General features: G+C 42.0%; 1 protein-coding gene across 3 annotated transcripts in view; it reads left to right on the top strand.

Annotated features, from left to right (window-relative positions):
• The window catches only part of LOC126162241 (acetylcholinesterase-like), a 193246-nt gene that overhangs the window by 110156 nt on the left and 56998 nt on the right, over nucleotides 1-26092 (top strand). For all 3 annotated transcript variants that reach the window (XM_049918614.1, XM_049918616.1, XM_049918615.1), the window contains exons 2-4: nucleotides 10258-10401; nucleotides 11830-11964; nucleotides 18126-18288. In XM_049918614.1, coding sequence (XP_049774571.1) covers nucleotides 10258-10401; nucleotides 11830-11964; nucleotides 18126-18288 — 442 coding nt within the window. The remainder of the gene's footprint in view (nucleotides 1-10257; nucleotides 10402-11829; nucleotides 11965-18125; nucleotides 18289-26092) is intronic.

The raw sequence follows: 26092 nt of genomic DNA, 5'->3' as shown, positions 1-26092 counted from the left end.
CGCTTTAAAAAGCTGCGCTATTGCATCACTTATTTTTTGAAGGACTGCTTAACAGCAAGGTGAGGCTTTGACACAATGCTCTAAGTACTTCGTAATTTGACTCTGTCTGCCTACAACTAAGTAGCACGATTTTCTCAAATTACCATACTGAAAAACACTTACTAGCTGTATAGTAATCTTTGTGTGCTCTCACAATGACAAGCAAAACGTCTAGGTTCATAGTAATAGCAACAATGAACACAATAAGTTCGTGCTTCTGTATGCCACTCCCTTGCAGTTGGAAACTAAACCCAAGCAACACCGAGTTGCACTGGTCTAGTTTCTACCAGCAAGTTTAGACATTGTGCACAGCTAGTTTTAAGTAAAGCACATTCTGAATTCTTACTGGTTGTGCTTGTCTGTACTTAGTCCTCTGGCTGTGATGCTTATGCTGTTGACAGATGAAGCACTTACAGCCGTCTCCTACATCAGCCATTCCGCACTTGTCTGTCTGAGTTTTTATGACATTAGAACAAGATTATATAGTGAAATGGCTTCCTGTTATTGCACACAGATAAGGCCAAAGATTAATTAGGAATGGGTTCAAATGGTTCAAATGGCTCTGAGCACTATGGGACTCAACTGCTGTGGGCATCAGTCCCCTAGAACTTAGAACTACTTAAACCTAACTAACCTAAGGACATCACACACACCCATGCCCGAGGCAGGATTCGAACCTGCGACCGCAGCAGCAGCGCGGCTCCGGACTGGAGCGCCTAGAACCGCACGGCCACCGCGGCCGGCATTAGGAATGGGAACAAGTGACCGGTTAAAACCGAGACCGATATTTTAGTTCCGAATAAGTGGTATTTTTCGACATTTTTATGGTCTCCATTATATCATTTTTTTTTTTTTTTTTTTTTGCAACAGCAGAGTAAAAATACCGGCATAATAATTTGCCGTGACATAGTGCTTAACTTTTTTGGTTTTTAAATAAAATTGTTTTTAAAACATGAGTAGTGTTGATTCGTACAATTTTAATTGCTTTGAAATCTTGGATTATTTAAGAACTTGGAGAAAGCAGTCAGTATTATTTTAATAACAACGCATACAGTTAGAAACTAGTAACAAACACATGACATAAGAATTGGTACGGCACTGCAGACACAATAATGCACCTGTTGCCGTGTGGCGTAGCCTATTAGACGGATGCGTGTACGTGCAGTGAGCCCGCGACTGGTCTGTAGAGTAGTTCCTCGCTGGTGTCTTGCAGAATAGTACCATCCCTAGTTAGGAAGTATTTTACGACGTCGCGGTAACAATGAAGTACACTGTCCATTTGGATAAAAAGAATAAGAACGGTGGAGGCACAACCAAGTTGCAATATCATATTAGGAGAAAACGTCCTCAGTGTTCCGTGGAAGGAAAGGCAGATCTGATTTATTTACCTATAATTCTTTTGACATACTGTCAACTAGGGATAACAACTGAACTCTTGATTTTGTGCTTGCTTCAGGATGAAAAAGGAATACCATCCAAAAGTGAAGATGCAGGGAAGTCATCAACTTGTGACTTTTCGTTTTCCTTGTCGCCGTGCCCGTCATTCTCACCTTCGCAGTCTTTGCTGAAGACAATGAGACCGATTTCTGCAGCGGCCTCATTTCATTCTCTGATATGGGTTAGGACGGGTAGTACGAGATGCGAGCTCTTTGGAGTTCGGTTCTTTTCAGCCAACTCCCAGAGACCTGGGAGCTGGTCAGTGCAGTTCCAAATTGTGAGTAACTTAGGACGAGTTACTAGTTCCGGCATTTTCTTTACACCTAAGGAAAGCCTCCGATATACCTTAGCCGGAACTGTGGCATTAATCCCACACGGATCGTGATATCCTACTCCTTCACTTTCATTAGAATTTTTCAATCTTCGTTCGACGTCGACATTTATTATCTGGAAGTAATAAGAATAAAAAACCGAAACCGGTTATTTTGAGAGGTTTTAACTGTCAGGTTAAGTTTCAGACGAAAGGAACCGGTGTAACAGAACACCAGTTGTTTCAGCTATAATCGCCATCCGAAGGGTTACCAGCAGCGTCAACCGAGCTGCATGTGTCGCGTAAGCCGAACATTCAGCAGACTGTTCCAGTGACTTGCAGACGTGAGATAATTCTCACTGGGAGCAAGGGATCGCCGTAGGACTTGCACAGTTCACACAACGGATATGGAGGGACGAGTGTCGAGATGAGTAGGTGAAAGTCCTTAAACAAGCGTGCGGAGAATTGGAGCTGTGAAAAGCATAGACCATGCTCTGGCTGGTAAATCTTGCCCCAACAGATACTTTATCCATGTTGTTGTTGTTGTCGTCTTCAGTCCTGAGACTGGTTTGATGCAGCTCTCCACGCTACTCTATCCTGTGCAAGCTTCTTCATCTCCCAGTACCTACTGCAACCTGCATCCTTCTGAATCTGTTTAGTGTATTCATCTCTTGGTCTCCCTCTACGATTTTTACCCTCCACGCTGCCCTCCAATACTAAATTCGTGATCCCTCGATGTCTCAGAACATGTCCTATTAACTGATCCCTTCTTCTAGTCAAGTTGTGCCACAAGCTCCTCTTCTCCAAAATTCTATTCAATACCTCCTCATTAGTTATGTGATCTACCCATCTAATCTTCAGCATTCTTCTGTAGCACCACATTTCGAAAGCTTCTATTCTCTTCTTGCCCAAACTATTTATCGTCCATGTTTCACTTCCATGACACTTAAATCAATACTCGATGTTAACAAATTTCTCTTCTTGAGAAACGCTTTCCTTGCCGTTGCCAGTCTACATTTTATATCCTCTCTACTTCGACCATCATCAGTTATTTTGCTCCCCAAATAGCAAAACTCCTTTACTACTTTAAGTGTCTCATTTCCTAATCTACTTCCCTCAGCATCACCCGACTTAATTCGACTACATTCCATTATCCTCGTTTTGCTTTTGTTGATGTTAATCTTATACCTTCCTTTCAAGACACTGTCCATTCCGTTCAACTGCTCTACCAAGCCCTTTGCTGTCTCTGACAGAATTACAATGTCATCGGTGAACCTCAAAGTTTTTATTTCTTCTCCATGGATTTTAATACCTACTCCGAACTGTTCTTTTGTTTCCTTTATTGCTTGCTCAATATACAGATTGAATAACATCGGGGATAGGCTACAACCCTGTCTCACTTGCTTCCCAACCACTGCTTCCCTTTCATGTCCCTCGACTCTTATAACTGCCATCTGGTTTCTGTACAAATTGTAAATAGCCTTTCGCTCTCTGTATTTTACCCCTGCCACCTTCAGAATTTGAAAGAGAGTATTCCAATCAACATTGTCAAAAGCTTTCTCTGAGACTACAAATGCTAGAAACGTAGGTTTACCTTTCCTTAATCTATTTTCTAAGATAAGTCGTAGGGTCAGTATTGCCTCACGTGTTCCAACATTTCTACGGAATCCAAACTGATCTTCCCCGAGGTCGACTTCTATCAGTTTTTCCATTCGTCTGTAAAGAATTAGCGTTAGTATTTTGCAGCTGTGACTTATTAAACTGATAGTTCGGTAATTTTCACATCTGTCAACACCTGCTTTCTTTGGGATTGAGATTATTATATTCTTCTTGAAGTCTGAGGGTATTGTATTTCGCCTGTCTCATACATCTTGCTCAACAGATGGTAGAGTTTTGTCAGGACTAGCTCTCCCAAGGTTGTCAGTAATTCTAATGGAATGTTGTCTGCTCCGGGGGCCTTGTTTCGACTCAGTTCTTTTAGTGCTCTGTCAAACTCTTCACGCAATATCATATCTCCCATTTCATCTTCATCTACATCCTCTTCCATTTCCATAATATTGTTCTCAAGTACATTTACTGCATTTTTATATTTTCTCCTTTCATCAATGAAATTTAATATTTCTTATGTTATCCAAGGGTTTCTACTAGCCCTCGTCTTTTTACCTATTTGATCCTCTGCTGCCTTCACTATTTCATCCCTCAAAGCTATCCATTCTTCTTCTACTGTATTTCTTTCCCCCATTCCTGTCAATTGTTTCCTTATGCTCTCTCTGAAACTCTGTACAATCTCTGGTTCTTTCAGTTTATCCAGGTCCCATCTCCTTAAATTCCCACCTTTTTGCAGTTTCTTCAGTTTTAATCTACAGTACATAACCAATACATTGTGGTGAGAGTCCACATCGGCCCCTGGAAATGTCTTACAATTTAAAACCTGGTTCCTAAATCTCTGTCTTACCATTATATAATCTATCTGATACCTTTTAGTATCTCCAGGGTTCTACCATGTATACAACCTTCTTTGATGATTCTTCAACCAAGTATTAGCTATGATTAAGTTATGCTCTGCGCAAAATTCTACCAGGCGGCTTCCTCTTTCATTTCTTAGCCCCAATCCATATTCACCTACTATGTTTCCTTCTCTCCCCTTTCCTACTGACGAATTCCAGTCACCCAAGACTATTAAATTTTCGTCTCCCTTCACTACCTGAATAATTTCTTTTATCTCATCATACATTTCATCAATTTTTTCATCTGCAGAGCTAGTTGGCATATAAACTTGTACTACTGTAGTAGGCGTGGGCTTCGTGTCTATCTTGGCCACAATAATGCGTTCACTATGCTTTTCGTAGTAGCTTACCCGTACACCTATTTTTGTATTCATTATTAAACCTACTCCTGCATTACCCTTATTTGACTTTGTATTTATAACCCTGTATTCGCCTTAGCCATATCACTTGTAATATGTGCAAGTCCTTTTTTTGCTGAAGGCCGTCATGCCACCCTGCAGTTATACCGCTGGATTATAACAATGAAACAGAGAGGAGAAGCTTGCATTCGATTTATAAAGTAGCGGGATTGTCACATAGCGGTATAATAAATCATCTCAGAAATTCGTAGTGACTAGACGCAAAGCCACGAGCGATCGCGGAAGCAAGGCATCACCAGGTTCGCTTTAGTATTAATTTGTGTGTGTGAAAGTCGTCTTGTGGCACACTTTACCGGACAAATGCTGATTATCAGGAATTTACGAATGAAGAATTGGAGAACATATCACTTGCAGAAAAACTGCGAATGTAATTTATGCACGACGGGCTGTGTTCTACGCTGCGTACGACAGATGCATTGGTCAAGGAGGACCTCCTCGTTCACGTGTCATTAACATCTTACTTTTCTGTCTAAGGGCATATTTGAAGACAATAAGGTGTTCGATACCTATTGGCAAGAATCACACGTTAGAGAGAAGCGTGTGCCACATCCATATAGCCAAACCCGAGGACAGCCAAATGTGGTCGCAAAATTTCGTGATTATACTAGAAAGACAGAAAGATGTGTAAGAGCGTGTGATAACCACACTCAACATCCCCTGTAGTAGCTAGAGACAGACGGCTGCCACAAAGCCGAATGAGCCGTATTTCAAAAAGTATGTTTCCAGTCACATACGAGGTCCGTTCAAAAAATTACGGAACTTTGTCCACAAATGTTTTCTACGCATACGTTTTAATTATTGTGCATGGTCTTCTTGGAAATACCCTCCTCGACAGTTGATACACCGCTCCCAACGACGTCTCCACTTCCGGAAACAGTCTTGGTACGCCTCTTGCTACATCACGCGAAGCGCCGTCGGCGAATTTTCTTTTATCTCGTCTGTCGTTGCAAATCTTCATCCTTTCAAAGGGGTTTTCAACTTTGGAAATTAGGAAGTCCGCAAGGGCGAGGTCTGGAGGACGAGTCAGCACTGATTTTGTTTCTTGTGCAGTAGTCACGCACCAACAAGGATGAATGTGTGGGTGCTTTATTGTGATGCAATAGCCATGAATTGTCTCGACATATTTCAGGCCGTTTCCTTCTCACATTTTCTCGCAGGCGTCGCAACACGTGTCGATAGTAACATCGATTACCAGTTTGTCCCTCTGACACGAATTGATGATGAACTAATCCTCTAAAGTCAAAGAAAACTATCAGCATGGCTTTGACATTTGACCTGACCAGACTAGCTCTTTTTGGTCTTGGAGAACCTCCTTTCCCTACCCATTGTGAAGACTGGCCCTTGGTCTCAAAACCATTACCGTAGATACACGTCTCATCACGGGTTATGATTCTCTTAAGGAACACCTCGTTCTCATTTGCGCGATGCAAAAGCTCTTCGCGGAATGCTGGGCGAAGGTCTTTCTGGTCTTGACTCATGAGCCGTGGGACGAACTTGGCGTCAACACGATGCATTCCAAGATGCTGTGTCAGGATTTGATGGCATGATCCAACTGAAGTGTTACATTCTTCTGCAATCTTTCATTGGCACGCACAGTTACGTTGACGTTTCTGACATGAGCGTCGTCGGTAGACATCGAAGGGTCTCCTGAACGAGGGTCATCTATGACTTCTGTCCGGCCATTTTTAAACCGTGTGAACCATTCGTAACATCGAGTACGGCGTAAGCACTCATCACCGTAAGCTTCCTGCATCATTTGTATGTCTCTGTAAAAGTTTCCTTGAGTTTCACGCAAAACTAAATACAGGCGCCTCGCTCCTCTAATTCTGCCATCTCGAAATTCGCAAACTGTGCGGCACAACGTTCAACAATGAAACTTCTGTCAGTTACACATGAAACACAGGCGTGTGCAGGGATGCCAACCACATTTCGCTCCAACACGCCTTTGGTGCGTAATCACGAATCTCCGGAATTTTTTGAACAGAACCACGTATACAAAAGTTTTGTTCTGCTTCTGTCGAGTACCATCTCCAACACTCTGCTGTTAATAGCCATAGTGCAATTCTCAAGGAGTGCTGGACAGAAATTTGTAGATGCCCGCCCCCCCCCCCCCCCCAAATGGACTGAGTTTTGATAGCTGACAAAATGTAGGCTCTTGCATCTCTTTAGGCCTAAAAGTGATTATGCTTTTAAAGTTCTTAAGACAACTGGACATTTTGGTCACATTCTACGACACTGCGAGTCATATTTTTCGGTATATATGGAGATAAACAAATAGATTTACCAAACCTATATGTAATCCAGCAACGCTTATTGAAATAATCTCCGTCAGTAAATGTGGTATGCTTAAAACTTCATGAGAGAAGTAGTTCTGTATCGATACCTGTTTGAAAAATTTCCAAAAACACCAATGTCTGCAATTTCGCACGCAGACAAACGTCCATAAAAATTTTCCATTCGGCTCTCTGAAGTTACGTGCAAGAAAGTATCAGCGCCCTCTGTCTCTCATGTTGATTCAAGGAATCTAACGCCTCTGACGTGAATTTGTGAAATTTTTCAATAATCGTGCTTACACTGGACGCCGTTCAAGGATAGATACAGCGCTCCTTACTTGCACATTTTTCTCTGCGCTCACTGGTGCTGGTACCTAAAGCTACAGCTTAGAAAGCCTCTTTAAACATCTGTAGTCATGACATTCCATGCATGCCATATCTAAGCGCACTTGCAGATTATTTGTAACACTAACTTAAAGACAATGTTGTCACACTATGTGAATCTGAAACAAAGTAAACTGCAGGTATTCTGTAGAGTCCTAAAATTTTATCTGGCATTAGGAAGACAGGATAAAGATTGAGGCAAAATCTAAATAATTTTATGGGCTTCGCCGAGTGTCCTGAAAGAAACTAACAGATTTTTGGCGTTTTAACAGAAGTAATCCGTTCACAGTATTTTTCATGTGTTAGCCAATTGATTGTGGATCAGAGAGAACCTTCGTAGCAGGGTTTATACGCCACGTCAATTTAATTTGTGTCGTAGGGTATCGGCTTAACACTTTTGTGTTGCTTTGGGCACTACTTACGCTGGTCAGAACAAACATCGCTTCAGCTACCTCATCTATTACGTTTCAAGTTTTGATGATGTTTATCGACTTCTGGATTACACATTCCATGCAGGCAGCATACTGTTGAATACCGGAACGAATGTAGAACGAATATTTTGCTCTGTAACGGAGTTAACGCTGTAATTGTAGAGGGAAGGAGGGTAATACAGACAAAAATGCAACTGTGCGGGTGGATCATAAATCGCGTCTGACTAGCTCAGTAGTGGTAAGAGCAGTACCGAGAAAAGGCAAGGATTCAGGTTGGTATCTCGGCCCGACGTAGAGTTTTAATCTCTCAGGAAATTCCTGTTTTGTTGGCATTTAGATTTAGAACGTAACATGAAGCTAAGTGTTAACAGAAAGCATTAGTGCAAGAATCTATAAAGTAATCAATAATCGATACTTGCACTACCATGTGTGATAACGGACAGAAAATGTGGTTATTATCTAAATCAATTAAAATATGCAAGGAAAAAGAGGATATCAATGCTGATGTTCGATTTTATGTTAAATTTCTGTATAATTCTTATGATCATAATATAGCTTCCACAACACACAGTACTGAAGAAGACACTACATTTTGATAGATATTATACTATTAATAGATGCTACTCTCAATGAAATTACGTATGCTGATATATGTGAAATTCGGATTTATAAATTCCGTCTCGGCATGTTTTGATGTACAAAAATTTCACTAGTTGGAACATGTGATTCAAGCTGCTTAATCTCTCAAAAAATAGTTTTTATCGTTTTCCGTTGTGTACTTTGATTGCTTTAGATAAGAAACACATTTGCTGTCGGTTATCACACATGACAGAACAAGAATTCGTTATTGATTACTCTGTAGATTCTAGTAAAAAATGGTTCAAATGGCTCTGAGCACTATGGGACTCAACTGCTGAGGTCATTAGTCCCCTAGAACTTAGAACTAGTTAAACCTAACTAACCTAAGGACATCACAAATATCCATGCCCGAGGCAGGATTCGAACCTGCGACAGTAGCGGTCTTGCGGTCCCAGACTGCAGCGCCTTTAACCGCACGGCCACTTCGGCCGGCGAGATTCTAGTACTAATGTTTTCTGTTAACACTTACGCCTGTGTTATAGTTCTGTTAAGTTCAAAATCCTAAATGTCAACGAGATAGGAGTTTCCTGAGAGATTAAAAATGTATACACGAAAATAGTAAGGGAGTTAATGTTACCCTCTCTTAGCGTTGCTGTTGTGAATAGCGTATCTGCTTTTGAAAGCCACGTATGAAGTCAAAATTTCGCAAAGCACTCAATGAAGTTTTTCCTTACGATACTCATGTCAACTTTCTCACATGGTTGATATATAAAACAGTGAATCCCTGAAAATCGTCGTAAATGCCAGTCACTTCTTAGTTCGACTAGTTACATCGTCCATCTCCATTTTTATTCAACATCAATAAACTATTCTTACACATATTGCACCACTCTCTCTACAGTTTCACTCTGAAACGTTAAATCTGCTTTCTCGCCTGCTTTTGCATTATACACAGGGTGAGTCAGGAGAAACGGTACATGCTTTGAGTGGTGATAGTATTAGTGGTTCTGAGCAAGAAAACGTTGTGTGGACATGTTCCCTATTCCGAATGACCACGCGAGGTGGCGCAGTGGTTAGCACATTGGACTCGCATTCGGTAGGACGACAGATGAATCCCGCGTCCTGGCATCCTGATTTACGTTTCCCGTGATTTCCCTGCATCGCTTTAGAAAAATGCCGGTATGGTTCCTTTGAAAGGGCTCGGCCGACTTCCTTCCCCATCCGTCCCTAACCCAATGAGACCGATGACCTCGCTGATTGGTCTCTTCCATCATATCAACCAACCAACAAACCTATTCCGAATGATTTTCGAGATACATTGTTTTTTATTTTCTGTATGACTCAACAGTTGTTGTTGTTTACAACGTACCACAATAGTGTAGAAGAAGCCGAGACGAACGATTTGATACGGACCCTTGTGGTCTATCAAGTTGGGAATCTACCTCAAACTGGCCCTCAAGAACTACCTAAGCTACACCGCGTGCGCCTCGCGTCAGATTTTCAGGATTCCACGCTCTCTTCGCGCAAACTATTAGCCCCCAGAGAAGAAATGCATAGGACTTTTTTTGTAGGATATTTAATGTAGTTTGATTTTAAGTGATATTAAATGTGTTCTGTTTCAGAAACAATTCGGAATAGGACGTATGTCTGTATGAAGTTTTTTTTCTCAGAATCATTGTCACTTTCACCCCTCGAAGCATGTACCTTTCCTCCTGACTCAATCTGTATTGCGAAGACCTAGGTATCGTAATCACCAAGCCTTGCAGTCGAGAATGAGGTTTGCAAAAACGAAGCGCGCTTACAACCACATCCTGAATGCCCAGCGCTTCCTTATAGCTGCCACAGAGCGTAACTTCCGTTTGCACTTTCGTTTTGCAGCCTCTTCCTCAGGAGCAGCCTGTGGTGCGCTTAGAAGAAGGCCTTGTCAGGGGCTACGCTAGCCTCACCGTCTATGGCTTCCCGTACGCCAGTTTCTCTGGTATCCCTTACGCAGAGTCTCCAGTCGGACCACGCAGATTTAAGGTAAGATCATGTAATATCATTCCAAAAAATTAGTGTAACTTGCTTACTACAGTAAATGGTAGCCTTACTTAGTCGGAAGTGAGCCGACGCTCTCACAAACTGACTCTTATACTGCTGTGGTAAAGCTATACATCATGATAACATGCCAAACACCTTCTATGTAAACATTAATAAGAAAATGGGACTGAGCATAGCTTTCTTTTAATTATATACACCAAATGAGATACATTTAGGACCTACATCATTAATTGTTACACCATGATTACACTGTAGAGAAGCAGTTTGTAATATTGGCACGTCTGTGTGGAGACCATCAGTTGCTTGGAATCTTATATCCCGGCCTAACGGTGATTCAGACTCCGACTAAGTCATCAATATCGACACAGTACAATCACTGACAGACGCAGCGGCACGCCCTAGGCAGCTTTCCCAGCAGGTAAAGTCCTGTCCTCAACTACGGCTGAAGGCCAGTGTGAAGGGTGTCAGAAACAGTCTCAAAAGCTTGTAATGGTGTTACAGCGTTGGTTGTGCTGAGAAATAATTGTTAAGGAAAAATTCCGTTGATCTGTTTCCTAGTTAATTAGCACTGAAGTTAGCCAATCAGGCAGCTGCGCTCGCAAATTCAAGAGATCCTTTAAGGACGTCGCCAAACCTGTTCTTTGTTTGGTTTCCTAGAAACCAACAACAGAACGATACGAAAATCGGACATGGGACGGTAATAAGAATCGAACGCGAGCCCAAAGCTGAGCAGTCTCGTGAGCTTTCACCTATGGTATGAGAACAACTGACATGATATTGTATCTGGCAGGCCACTTGAATTTGCGCACGCAAGGGCCTCGTTGGCTAAATTCAGTGTTAATTAACTCGGAAACGGCGCAACGCATCTAATTTTTTCTTAACAACTATTTTTCCAGCACAATCTACCCTGCAACACACTTACAAGCTTTTGAGACTATTTCTGACTACCGTGTATAAAACCTGGATCGGCCACGCAACAGCATTTCGGATCTTCAACCTGCTTGTGACATACCGTGAAACGACTGTGAAAGCCTACCGTTGCCTGTGGATTCAGATACGCATTGGATTCTCGTGATGATTGTCTTAGGTATAGCGTACGATGACTTGACTTTGACCCCCTGACATTCAGCTTAAACTATATTGTTCTGTTTTGGCCTCTTGGAGACGTTAACTAAATACGGCCTGATTACGAACTTGTACATTTGTTGTACTGTGAAAGTGGAATAAGAGTACTCGTCAGGTCCAGAGTAGAATACTTCATAGATCAATACAGAAGACGTCTAAAAGTCAGTCCAGGACTGATTAGTGTGACATCTAAAATTTACAAGACCAAAGGAATGGCGGAAGATTTGTTATTGGTTTCTTTGTGTAGGTGGTTATCTGAAGACAGTTTGTATCCTTTGGTAACAGGTGGCGGAGCCTAAGAGACCATGGGACAGCGTGCTGGACGCGTTGGAGGAAGGTTCACCCTGCGCCCAAGTGAACGACGCGGGGGTCTACCTGGGCAGCGAGGACTGCCTCTACCTCAACGTGTACACACCGCAGGTGAGGCAGGAATCCACCCACACTTAATGTACTGTCTCCCATCTGTTTGCATACCTCCCAGAGATATCAGTATAATGGCTTATCGCTTACATCAACAAGCACGCTCTCAAATGGCCATGCAAATATATTACAAATTACTGAGTGATTTCCTAAGGGCAGGTTTTCGCCAACATTAAAACATTTCTCCATGACCGTAAGTTCCACACGCAAATTAGATCCATTCAACGGAAGGTTCGTGTGTAATACGACAAACGCACGCAATGTAGTCCCGTATATTAAACGAGCGAAAAACGCTGGTTAACTAAACTTACATTTGGTAATCAAGACGCGTTTGTGAGACATAGGTTCATCATCAGGCTACAGTCTTGTTTCTTAGCTCGTTAGCATGTCTCTCAGATATGTTTCAGAACTGTAATACACAATCGTGGACATGGATGATCAAGAGTGAAGCAGTCCCGCTCTCGGTAAGCTTCGTAAGAGGTTCTGATACTTCACCTTCTGACACTACAGCTGGACGTCTTTTTCTCTGACGAGTACCACGGGAGGAAATCACTAATTATCGGAAGAAATCATTAATTATCTATGCTGCCGGAGACCGGGACGGCCATCTACGAAAGCTGAAGTTTGCGACCAATGCATGACCATTCCATCAGCCTGCTACGAGTGTATTCATGTTCTTCCTGACGTTCTGATGGCGATTTCGTGGATCCATGTTTCATTAGTGTCTGTTCTGTTTCTCTTTCTCCTCCTCTGTTTACAGCGTTACTAGGTGGGAGGGCAACAGGACCCTTTCAGCCTGGAGAAGATATGATGCTGATATAAAAATAATGTAAAAAAATGTTCAAATGTGTGTGAAATCTTATGGGACTTAACTGCGAGGGTCATCAGTCCCTAAGCTTACACTCTACTTAACCTAAATTATCCTAAGGACAAACACGAATGCCAGACATTTGCTACACCGGACATTTGCCACGCCGGACATTTGCCACACTTGCCCCCTTCGCCAGGTAGCGATCCCTCAGGTAAGGGACGCCCTTCCTCGTACTTCTTGTGTCCGCTTTCAAACCGCCGTCTCTACATTTTACTCGATACAACCAATACGTAAGGACCCTTCTTCTTCGACATCTTGGCGAAATACAGAGCTTCTTTTCCGAAATCGAAATATTTTTATCTTTTGGGAAACGAAAGCAATTCCGACGATTATGTCAGTATGTAATTAGTTCTGCCAAGTATAAACATAGATCCCTCTGTCTGTACGGTAGCTTCCTTTCACGCTTACTGATTGCGATAGAAACAGTCCATCGACATGGGAGCAACAAGAAAGGAACGCTGTAAACAGAATGTGAATGTACGCTAATCATTTCTTTTTGATCGCTGCATTTGTGCCTACTTTAATTACCACAACTGTATGCCCAAAAGACAGTAAGGAAAGAAGAAATGAGTATGTGAATGTTTGAAAAGAAGTACGACATACTCCATATTAATTTACTCTAAAATCCGATTCCCTTGCGGCGAAACATTAGTTAATAAAGTGTAGTGGGACAATGTTCAAAACATGACTGTAAGTACGTTCATAAACAGAGATAAGAACATCTATGATTGACGTGTCATCTAAAGTCGACGTACAATTTTAAAATGTTAGAAATATGGAAATGAAGTAATACAGAATGCTATGCTTTACTGTACGTTGTTGTACTACATTGTGGTATTTACAGGGTCACAGAGAAAGCACCCTAGGTTTTGGAGGGAAAAGCCGTAATTGTAATGATCTCCACTACAACAGAAACAAGAAGCACAACTTAAGGAAAAATAATGTAATGTGTGTTCCAGCTCACAAGCGACATTGAAGCAGGTAGTTCCTGTGACTTAGTATGGACAGAGGTTATATTCGACAACCGGAATAAATTAATTACTGGCTCCTTTTACCAACCCCCGGTCTCAGATGAAAGAGTTGCTGAACATTTCAAAGAAAACTCGAGTCTCGTCGCAAATAGGTACCCTACTCATACAATTATAATTGGCAGTGACTTCAGTCTACCTTCCGTATGTTGACAAAAATAAATTTTCACACCCTACTGTAGATAGAAAATAACGTCCATAATTGTTCTAAATGCTTTCTATAAAATCATTTTGAACAATTAGTTCACGAGGCCACTCAAATTGTAAATGGTTACGAAAACACACTTAACCTCTTAGCCACATATAATCCTGAGCATCACTACGGTACAGGAGTTAGTGAACACACAGTCGTAGCGAGGCTCAATTCCGTAACAAAGAAATTCACCAAAACTAAACGCGAAATATATATACTTATAAAAGCAACTAAAAATTTGGTTGACGTCTTTCTAAGAGATAGTCTCCTATCCTTCCAAACTATGTAAGTGAAGACCATATGTGGCTTAAGTTCAAAGAAATAGTATCAACAGCACTCGAGGGATTCATACCAAATAAATTAATATCAGACGGAACTGATCCCCCATGGTACACAAAACTCGACAGCAAGCTGCTGCAGGAGCACCAAAAAAGGCACGTATAATTTAGGCTCAGTGAGTACCTTTACTGCGGGTCGGGCGGCGAGTGAGGGGGAGGAGGAGGAGGAGGAGGAGGAGGAGGAGGAGCAGGAGGGGGAGACAAGGGACCCAACACTTCGGAGCAGGTAAAATAGTGATAAATGTCCGCCGTGGCAAATGTCCGCACACCCATGCCCGAGGGAGGACTCGAACCTCCGCCGGGACCAGCCGCACAGTCCATGACTGCAGCGCCTAGACCACTCGGCTAATCCCGCGCGTCAAAAATAATGTACTTTTGTTTTTATTTTGTTGGTAAGTGTTACATAGAATTGTACTTTGTCAACCTGAACTGTGCAATACTTTTGTATACGCCACTATTTAAAGTAGTTGTGTCGTAAGGAGTTCTTTCAAAAAGGTAAACTGGAACACTAACACAGCTTAAAGTTGTTTGAAGTGAACAGATTATACAGTCTTTTGCCACTGTAAATCTATGTAACCTATGTAACTTGTAATACTGTGACTGCGGAAAAAAGAGGCCGTGTAACAAGGAACCCAACATGTATTAACTTTATTCCTTTTCTACGCTTAATCACTAACCAAATAAGAAGGGTTACAAATCGTGTAAAGAGTCCGCAGCTTCATTTGTAGTAGGTGCGAAATAAGAATTGAAAGCAGCCAAGCTTTCCTTGAAAGTAACCTGGGTGAAGGACGAATAGAGACTGCAACAACAGATGAAAGAATCAAACAAGTCAAAAATATCTTATTGATGGCCCACAGTATATGGAACAGCCGACTTCCTCAACTCATCAGATGAAACTGTAAGATACAATTTCCGTGTATGATTAAGTATGAGCGACCTTTGTATTTTATGATTGTCGTATTAATGAAAAATGCCAAAAGCTAAAGGAAAACTAATTTCTGAGAACCATTTGGACTGCTTTAAAAAGAATCAGGCTGAATTAATGCTTCAGATTGTTATTGTAAATGACATCTGTGTTCACCACTATAGGCCAGAAAGAAACAGCAATGAAAGTTGTGGGAGGAATCCCGTAGAGTAACACGAAGAAAGACGAAGTGAATTTAATTTGGCGTAAACGTAATTAGTGGATATAATCATTATTTATTCTCCCAGTACTCTTCTACTACGTTTTCTTCTGTGTTCACTCATCTCATCTTAATTTTCCTCATCTCTGAATGTCTTGTATTCTACTGTTTCCTCAAGTTCTTCCGTCTCTCATCTCTCTGTCCCCACACAGCCATTGCTTATACAGAAGCGTAGCAACCAGTATAATTATGTGTATTATTGTCGTCTTCACAAAGAAATGTAAACTGTGCATATGATCTGTTCTAGCTATTACTCTTACTACCCTTTCAAAAATTAGAGATTCAAGACCATATTGAAAAATCTATTCTGAAAGAGTTAGGTCTATAAAATGTGTGATAAGTAACACTATGTAACAAGAATTTGTTTGTTAGTTCAACAACACTTTCTGATTAAAATTGACCTTCAGAACACAAAATTATGATAGTTTTGTGAAAATAACAATTATTTTATAAATAATGAGGATATCCTTGTGTTTAAAAGACTTAGATATAAAATCTTACGTTCATTTACTTCGATAAATAACCAGTAGATATCACCCAATGCCATGTAGGTTATAAGTTTCCTCTCTATTTCCTTTGTTAATACTGTAGGTTACCACTAGATAATACCAAAGTGCAATATTGTTCCGTGGAGATAATTATGTGGAGATAACTGCACTCTTTGTAGGACTTCAAAGAGGCTTCACAAAATACTCATGTTTCTCCTGTCTTTGATATAGCTGAGAAACAGCCAAACATTGTATTAAGAAAGAATGGCCTGTGAGAGAATAGCTAATTCGAGCCATAAATAACATACTGCGAGGAACTCTTGCACCCAGGAATAACCGGCGATACCATCCCTGCATAATAAATTGGGACTAACTAAACAGTTCCTTAAAGGTTTGGCTAGTGATTCTGCAGCTTTTCATTTCATAATGTAAATGTTTCCCCAGATGTCTGATGCAGAAGTGAAAGGAGAAATTTTTTCCGGACTCCAAATTTGGCTCATTTTGCAACAAAAACATCTGGAAGAAACATTGACTCCAAAACAATGTAATGCATGGGAATCATTCAGAATACTGGTGGATATGTTACTAGGCAAGAAGTGAGAATTACGCAGAACATATACATGCTTTAATTCAAAGCTGCAATATCTTTGGATGCAAAATGTCAATTAAAATTCCCCTCTTACATTGACAAATTGTTCAAATGGCTCTGAGCACTATGGGACTTAACTTCTGAGGTCATCAGTCCCCTAGAACTTAGAACTACTTAAACCTAACTAACCTAAGGACGTCACACACATCCATGCCCGAGGCAGGATTCGAACCTGCGACCGTAGAAGTCGCACGGTTCCAGACTGTAGCGCCTAGAACCGTCCAGTCAGCATTGTCATAAGCTTTATCTGAGTCTACAAATGCGTAGATTTGTTTTTCTTTAACCAATCCTTTGAGATAAGTTTAGTTTTTCCGTTCTTCTGTAGTGAATTCGTGTTAGTATATCGCAGCTATGAATTATTAAACCGATAGTCCGCAACTGCTTCCCTTAGAACTGAACTGCTACATCCTTCTTGAAATATTGAGGGTATTTCGCCTGTCTCAAACATCTTGCATGTCGGATGGAGTAGTTTCGTCGTAAGTGGCTCAGTAGCTCTGATAGAATGGTGTCTTAACTAGACGCTTTGTTTCGACTGAGGTCTGTCAAGTTCATCTCGCAGTATGACATCTTCAATCTGACATTCATCTACTTCCTCTTTCCTTTTCACTCGTATAATAATACGTGGTAAGTTCATTTATCGTGTATAGCCCCTCTATGCATTCCTTCCACCTTTCTCTTCTTTGCTTAGTGTTAGGTTTTCCACGTGAGCTATTGACAAACAGCTGATTCTCTTTTCTCCAAATATCTCTAATTTTCGTATATGCTGTATCGGCCTTCCCCTAATGAAATGTGCTAATTAGTCTATTGTCAGTAAAAGCGAATATTTTGAATTAACACCTAAAATACTGATTTCAGAAAAAATGGGTTTATATTCTTCATCAGCACAGCAGAGATATGTATAGAAAGTAAAAACATGCAGATAAGCGGAGCGTAGTGGCCGTGCGGTTTGAGGCACCATGTCACGGATTGCGCATCCCCTCCCGCTGGAGGTTCGAGTCCTCCCTCGGGCTTGAGTGTTTGTGTTGTTCTTAGCATAAGTTAGTTTAAGTTATTTGAGGTAGTGTGTAAGTATAGGGACCGATGATCTCAACAGTTTGGTCCCTTAGGAATTCACACACACTCACATGAAGATAAATCTCAACTTGTTTAAATTTTGTTACTGTGTGTAAGGTACCAAAAAAACACGTGTTACTGTGTGTAAGGTACCAAAAAAACACGAAGACTGGTTGGGCAGATGACCTCACGGCTCAACCTCGACATGATAACCATTTCCATATACACCTAAAGAAAGCAACTTCCTGCTACCTTTCACTGACACATTTATACGCCTACGATGTCCATAGCCACTTTTTTATTTTGGAGAAGCTGTCGAGTTGACAAGTGCTATGTAATGTCGTATATCGCCTGCAGCTGCCGAATGGCACGGACTCCGTCGACCCGCTGAAGGTGATGGTGTGGATCCACGGCGGCGGCTTCGTGCAGGGCGAGGGCGGCCGCACGCAGTTCGGGCCGGACTTCCTGGTCGAGCGCGGCGTCATCGTAGTCACCCTCAACTACCGGCTCGGCGTGCTCGGTGAGTAGACTAGCGGGCAGGCAGCGCGCCTCACCGGTCCCCACTCGTCTGCAGCGGCCTAATTTACGAGATCACGGGGAAGTACCCTCGGCCTGCCAGTGAGAGACAGGATTTTTGTCGATCAAAATGAAAATATTTTTACTCGTAGTGCTTTCTCAGGGCAATATACACTCTCAGACAAAAACAAAAACGACACACCACGATGGAATTATACATGTACAGACAAACAAATGATAACGATTTCAGAAAAATTGGATGATTTATTCAAGAGAAAAACATCCCCAAATTGAGCTAGTCAGTAACGCACCGGCCCTTTCGCAAGCAGTTATTAGGCTTAGGACTGATTAACAGAGTTCTTGGACGTCCTCTTGAGGGATATCGTGTCAAATTCTGTCCAATAGACGCGTTTGATCATCAAAATCTCGAGCTGGTTGCAGGACCTTGCCCAAAATGCTCCACACATTCTCAGTCGGGGAGATATCCGGCGACGTTGCTGGCCGAAGTGTGGTTTGGCAAGAACGAAGACAAGCAGTGGAAACTCTCGCCGTGTGCGGGCGGACTATATCTCGCTGAAATGTAAGTCCTCGTCATCGGACACTGACGTTTTCCAGCCACAAAAGTGAGAATAAGTGAAGGTGGAAAAGAAGGTTCCTGTTATAACAAATCGTGCTTGCAACTCTCTAAATTTTTCCATGCCCGAGCTTTTCTGTGGTGCACTGCAATTATTATTTCCAGTCACGCGATTTTATTTATACTTCAAGTTCTGTTTTGCAATTGAAGTCGTTCTTTGGCTCATTTGGCAAAACATTTTTTTCTGTTTATACCACTGCTAGACGACGTGAATGTAGTTGGTGCCTACCTGTGAGGACTCGGTGCGCATAGGGTTCCTGCGTTACACGTATCACCACATGTAGCCACTTATGAAGTTTCCGATTATTATCAATCAATTTCGATCGTATCAACAAACATAAAGTACACAATAGTAGACGAAGGCCTGATCTCACAAGGCTAAATCGCTTGTAAAATCCGATATCGTGTGGTCCCAAAGTTCTGGCAAGCCACTGTACCAATCAAGCAACTCCCGGACTTAAAGAGAAAACTAATCTAATGGTTTTTAACGCCAGTCTGAATGGTCCACCACTTGTAATCATTTTAATAATGTATCCTACTACGTTGCTAACTGACTTCTAGGCGCTACAGTCTGGAACCGCGCGACCGCTTCGTTCGCAGGTTCGAATCCTGCCTCGGGCATGGATGTGTGTGATGTCCTTAGGTTAGTTAGGTTTAAGTAGTTCTACGTTCTAGGGAACTGATGACAGCAGCAGTTAAGTCCCATAGTGCTCAGAGCCATTTGAACCATTTTGCTAACTGACGTACACCTCAAATATCGTAGTACAGCACAACACAATATTACGTCAGTGTTCGGGCTGTCATCGACCATTTGTACCCCGTTACGACTGCTCTCGTATTTTCACAAGAGATTTACTGATGAGGAGCGCGTCATATCGTATAATGATCCTTGAGATATTCCTGTATTTTCGCCAGACATTCCATGCAAGGCAATACTAAAACTGGTGCTTCCCAACGTTTTCCCGCTAACCCTTGGAAAAACTGGTATCAGTGCTGCTTGTCCAAACTATGCAGCTCCTCTTCATACACTTTAACACGGTAATATGAATCCATAAATGTCCATCAATCTAGTACGCTCTCACTCAGACACAACAGAAGAAAATTACAAGGTATAAGTTCAGAGCCGCGAGGAGCATACGTGAACAGCTACAGAGTTCCTTTATGAGGTTCATGATGTTCACGTCCATTACGTCCTGAGACATTGCACACGCCTGTAGAACAATTTGTGGTTTTCCTTAACTGTTCTAGGAATACTGATGTTGTTGCTTCATAACTATTACTTTCAAGGACAGCATTGCCGACTGAGGCCACAGAAGAACGGTCTCTCTCAGGAATTATACTGGCCCCAATCGTGTTCTACACACATCAAAAAAAAGTTTTTCGTCACCTAGGTTCTGAGAGTTCCGGAACCTGTGTAGAAAATTGGAATAGAGATCAACATAAACATCATTTCCGCCATTTTTATTGCTCATGAAAAGCGCACATTGCATGTTGCACCACCATATAGCGCGACCTTCAGAGGTGGTGCTCCAGACTGCTGTACACACCGGTACCTCTAATAACAAGTAGCACGACCTTTTGAACTGATGCATGCCTGTATTCGTCGTGGCATACAATCCACCAGTTCTTCAAGGCAGTGTTGGTCCAGACTGTCGCACTCCTCAACGGCAATTCGGCGTACACCCCTCAGAGTGGTTGGTGGGTTACGTCGTCCATAAACAGCCCTTTCAATCTATCCCAGGCATGTTCGATAGGGTTCATCTCTGGAGAACATGCTGGCCACTCTACTCGAGCGATGTCCTTGTCCTGAAGGAAGTCATTCACAGGATGTGCACGATGGGAGCGCGAATTGTCGTCCATGAAGACGGATGCCTCGCCAATATGCTGCCGATATGGTTGCACTATCGGTCGGAGGATGACATTCACGTATCGTACAGCCGTTACGGCGCCTTCCACGAGCGGCGTACATCGACTCCACATACTGCCACCCCAAAACAGCAAAGAACCTCCACATTGCTGCAGTCGCTGGACAATGTGTCTAACACGTTCAGCCTGACCGGGTTGCCTCCAAACACGTCTCCGACGATTGTCTGGCTGAAGGCATATGCGACACTCATCGGTGAAGAGAACGTTATGCCAATCCTGAGCGGTCCATTCGGCATGTTGTTGGGCCCATCTGTACCGCGCTGCATGGTGTCGTCGTTGCAAAAATGGACCTCGCCATGGACGTCGGGAATGAAGTTCAGCATCATGCAGCCTATTGCGCACAGTTTGAGTCGTAACACGATGTCCAGTGGCTGCACGAAAACGTCTGGTCAATGATGGCCGAGCAACTGGCTCGTCACAATACGCCAGTCACTACTCTTGATGACCTGTGGTATCGTGTTGAAGCTGCATGGGCAGCTGTACCTGTACACGCCATCCAAGCTCTGTGTGACTCAATGCCTAAGCGTATCGAAGCCGTTATTACGGCCAGAGGTGGTTGTTCTGGGTACTGATTTCTCAGGATCTATGCACCCAAATTACGTGAAAATGTAATCACATGTCAGTTCTAGTATAATATATTTGTCCAATGAATACCCGTTTATCATCTGCATTTTTTCTTGGTGTAGGAATTTTAATGGCCAGTAGTGTAGTTGCAAGTGGGAGTGTTCATACATCGGAAAGTCTGTTTTGTGTGGTCGGTATGTGAAAATACTGAAATAAATTGGTGTTTGAGCGATGTGTAACCTATTTTGAAGTACAGTTCAACAGCATTATGACAAAATTTGATACTGCTGCCCTCATTATTCAGGGAAAAATTCTGTAACGACTTCTATTGATTCGGTACAGCTCTTTGTGGAGCAATCCGCGAAGAAGAAAGAAATGTGACGCTTTCTTGCCTTATTAAATTTGATCTCACTGTGAAATTCTCAAATCTGAATACTGGGAGAAGCTACAAAAACCATGAATGTCTTTATCTGTGGACGGGGTCGGTGTGGTAGATGATAGCAGTGGATTATGAGAATATGTATTAATGATCTGACAAATGAAACGTGCGAAACAATAAATCGAGAGTACAGTCATACGCAAGTTATTTAGACTCCAGCCAACTTCGTAAAATCTCATAGGGATCGTCAGTTACAGGACTTGTGAAGATTACATAGTGTGAATCATGTCTTTAATGCATCATTATAGACATTTAACACATTCATGTTAGCTCCTTTCCATTAATATGCACGGCACATAGTGACAGTGTGGATAAGAAGCACAATTTTGGTGTTATGTGTAACTAAAAGAAAATTAAAACGAAATTGTTTTCTCCAATTAACAGATTAGCGACTCTGCCTATGGAGTTCCATGCTATGCCTTGTAGAACCAGATACTTTTTTCTATCACAAGTTTTCGACTCGCAGATTCCGTCAGCAGTTCTGTTTTTACACGAAGAAAGACAAACACGAGTACGAGGTGTGACTACAAAATAACGTGACTGATGCTGTCACAAAGTGCGCATGCACCAAGGATGACCGACCAACAGCTGTAAAGCGTTGAAGCCTTCCCTGTCCAATGCGGCATCTCTTTTATCTGTAGACATATCAGTGCGGCCGTGGCCTTCATCTGTGTAGAGCTGTTATTTTGTTTTGCTGGAAAAATGATAACTGTAATAACAGAGCAAAGAATTGCCGTGAATAGTCACTTGAAACTTGGAGAAACTGCTACTGAAACCGATCTTTTGCTAAAAGAAGTGTATGGCGAAGACTGTTCATCTCTTAAGCTTAGTTTTGAGTGATTCAAGCGTTTACGAGGTGGTCGAGAAGACACTGAGGATGGCTCACACCCGGGACGCCATTCAACATCAGAAACAGGTGAAAAGCTCGAAAAAATTGTTAATGTAATTGGATGTGACCGTCGTTTGAGCGTTCGATCGATTGCTGTAACTGTAAGAATTGCGTAACGAAAATTTTACATAACCAAGTTAACAGGAGAAAAGTGTGTGTGAAATTAGTTTCGAAAATTCTCTCGATCGAACAGAAAGAAGCTCGTGAAAATGTTTGTACTGACTCTCTCAGTACCACTGAAAATTCTTCTAATTTCTCGGAAAGAGTGGTAACATGTGACGAATCTTGTTTTTTCGCTTACTATCCAGAAACTAACCGCCAATCCATGCATTGAAAGGGGCTAAGTTCACGAGAGCGAAAAATTTTGAATGAGCAAGTTAAAATGCAAATCAATTGATGTTTGCCTTTTTTCAAAAAAAAAAAAAAAAAAAAAAAAGGGTTCAAATGGCTCTGAGCACTATGGGACTTAACATCTGAGGGGATCAGTCCCCTAGAACTTAGAACTACTTAAACCTAACTAACCTAAGGACATTACACACATCCATGACCGAGGCAGGATTCGAACCTGCGACCGTAGCAGTCGCGCGGTTCCAGACTGAAGCGCCTAGAATCGCTCGGCCACACTGGCTGGCTGCTTTTTTTCGATATTCATGGAAATGTGTATCTACACTGATTTCCTGAAGGTCATACTATTGCTCAACATTACTACCTTGAAGTTCTTGCTCAACTCCACGAAAAAATAAGAAAAAAACAACCCACGTAAGTCGCGGGTTCTGGATCAAGAAATGAACCGGCACATACCGCATTATCTGTTAAGATGTTTTTAGTCAAATACAGCATTCCAGTGTTAGACTATCCACCTTATTCGCCTGACCTAGCACCATGTGCCTTATATCTATTCCCCAAGGTCAAATCTGCATTAAAAGTAACAAGATTTCAGTCCGCTGAAGTAGTGAAAGAAGAAGCGGCACTCGTGATCAAAGAGCCCATAGCGGAAAACTTCCAGCACTGTTTCCATCAATGCAAAATTCGCTTGGAACTGCCTAGGGGCAGAGGACGGTAGTACATTGAGGGTGATAACAACTAAATATTTGTGTTTTTGAAACATACATATGTTCCGTTATTTTATAGCCACACCTCGTATTCGCAGATCTAGACAATTCGAAACTCTTTAGCATGCTGCTTTGATCTCATTACGTTGTAGCGCCTTTCGACTGCACACTCAGGAGTCCCTCTGTGTCCGCGAGCTTGGCCTCGTCTCGGCTGAACTGTGCCATTGCCGCGCTGACATTGGCGGCTTGTGTTCAGTCAGCTGTTTGGAGGTTGGTCTCTTGCGTCACGTCAAGGACAAACGCTGCACGGAGACGGCGAAGGCTGATGACTCTCTGATAAAACGAGGCCACGAAGGAAGATTATAGGGACCAACGTCCTGCCCACGGCGCAGTCATTGCAGAGAAAAGTTTCCGATGGAACCACTTTGCGAAAGGGAATTGGCTGTATCACATTCAAATCATTCTGAGGAACGTGTCCAGTATCTACAAGGGCCGTATTTAGAATCTGCAGACCTCTAGCGGAAATGTAGTGGTAACTTACCCGCCAAAGTAGTATTTTAGAGCAAATTAACATAATGTGAAGATGCAGGCCGCTAGTCTTCTTCGCTTGATCCAACCAACTACTTGCTGATCTGCCTTGGTTTTCTGCCGACGATTTTGTCTTGCAAGGTGGTATAAATTATTCCTCTCTCTTAAAATGTGCCCAAGGAACTGGAAGTATCTTCGGCTGACACGGGAAGATAAACCTTTTGTGATACTAACAAGGGAATGGTCAGACTTGTCATGTCGAAACCTGTGTTGCTTTTTTTACCACTGTTAGTTAACATTGCAAGAAGTCTGTATGCAGAATTTTAGCTGCTGACATGACCTGGAAGTCTGTAAACAATTTTATGAAGTAATACATTATTGTCGCATGGTTTCCACGCTTATAACTGCCTCTTGTACAACCCTGACCTCTCTCGCTACGTTATACCAACGCCATCTAGGGGCAAGGTGGCGTTAGATACGCGCCGCTCTCTTGCCACAGCGGTGAGAGAGCTGATTCCCCCAGTGAAAGCGATCGTATGATAATTAAACATTTGTTGACAAATATGGCTGATATGTTATCTACGACATTCTTTCCAAATAGCTATGAAATAGACACAAATAAATATAGGATTTAGAACACGTCCAAATTTTATTTCTTGTAATTACCGCAAAAGTGCGAAACATTGATACAATGTTCAAAACATAGGTTTTTTGTGCACCAAGAACATACAAGCAAAGACGACATATGACAGCCCTGCGCATGACAGACGTTGTTAAATGTCCGTAGACAAAACTGGGCTGGTGTTAGGAATGAATCAGGCCTAATATCAGCATATTTCGAGGAGTGCCACGCATACTTAATCAAATTCTGAAATCGTGGAGAGGAAAATTGATAATGTACTACTGATTGCAGCTTGAGAATATTGTCACGGTGATAGACAGTAAATTGCAGTGATCAGCACACAATAATTTTCTCTGTTAGTTTTCTGTAAAATGTCTTCCACTGGCGGAAAAATTCTCTGTCTAAAGGTTGAATTACGTTGGTCATGCCTAGTGGAATCTGAAGCATCTCTACTTCTTTGTCAGGGTGGGCTCCAAATACAGCTTTTAATGAATGAGACCTTTTATGACCTGACCACGAATCTAGAAGGAGAAGAGATTTGTTCCCGCAGAACGGAAGAAAAGCATGACGCATGAAAGTGTAACGTTTTCGTTTCCCATTTTTCCAGACTTCGATACGTCTACTACAAGACTGTTTGCGTAGAACATTGTTCTTTTGACACGTGGTCCAAAACGTCCAGTTGGTTCTTGTAGACACACATATATTTTAGGCAGCCTTGAACCATCCAGACTAATTATGGGCATTATAGTGTATGAATGGGTGAGTGCAGTCGTGGACTGCGCAATCGCCTCAATATGTTTTTCCCCTTTGAATGACAGTGTTCTTTCCGCACGCATTTCTTTTTGAAAACCCGATTTATCTGCACTGTACACGTACGATTCACTAAAACTAGCGATCTTATTTTTTTACATTCGTAAGAAAAGCTTCTATCATTTCCATCTGTGTCACTTCATTTTCCGACCTGTTTCTCGATACAAATTTTGTTATTTTTCTTGCCACAATTTTATGTGATCTTTTGAAGCGACTAATCCAACTTTGAGAAGCTGTAAATTCTTTAGCGCCTATCGCGTTGGCAATCTCTAACGCCCAATCACGCAAAGTTGTATTGCTCACACCAAATGACTGTTGTCTGGCATCGGTAAATAACTCAAAAA

This window comes from Schistocerca cancellata, chromosome 2 (genome assembly GCF_023864275.1).
Source record: "Schistocerca cancellata isolate TAMUIC-IGC-003103 chromosome 2, iqSchCanc2.1, whole genome shotgun sequence".
Classification (NCBI taxonomy): domain Eukaryota; kingdom Metazoa; phylum Arthropoda; class Insecta; order Orthoptera; family Acrididae; genus Schistocerca; species Schistocerca cancellata.
This window is presented reverse-complemented; position numbering and strand designations above follow the sequence as displayed.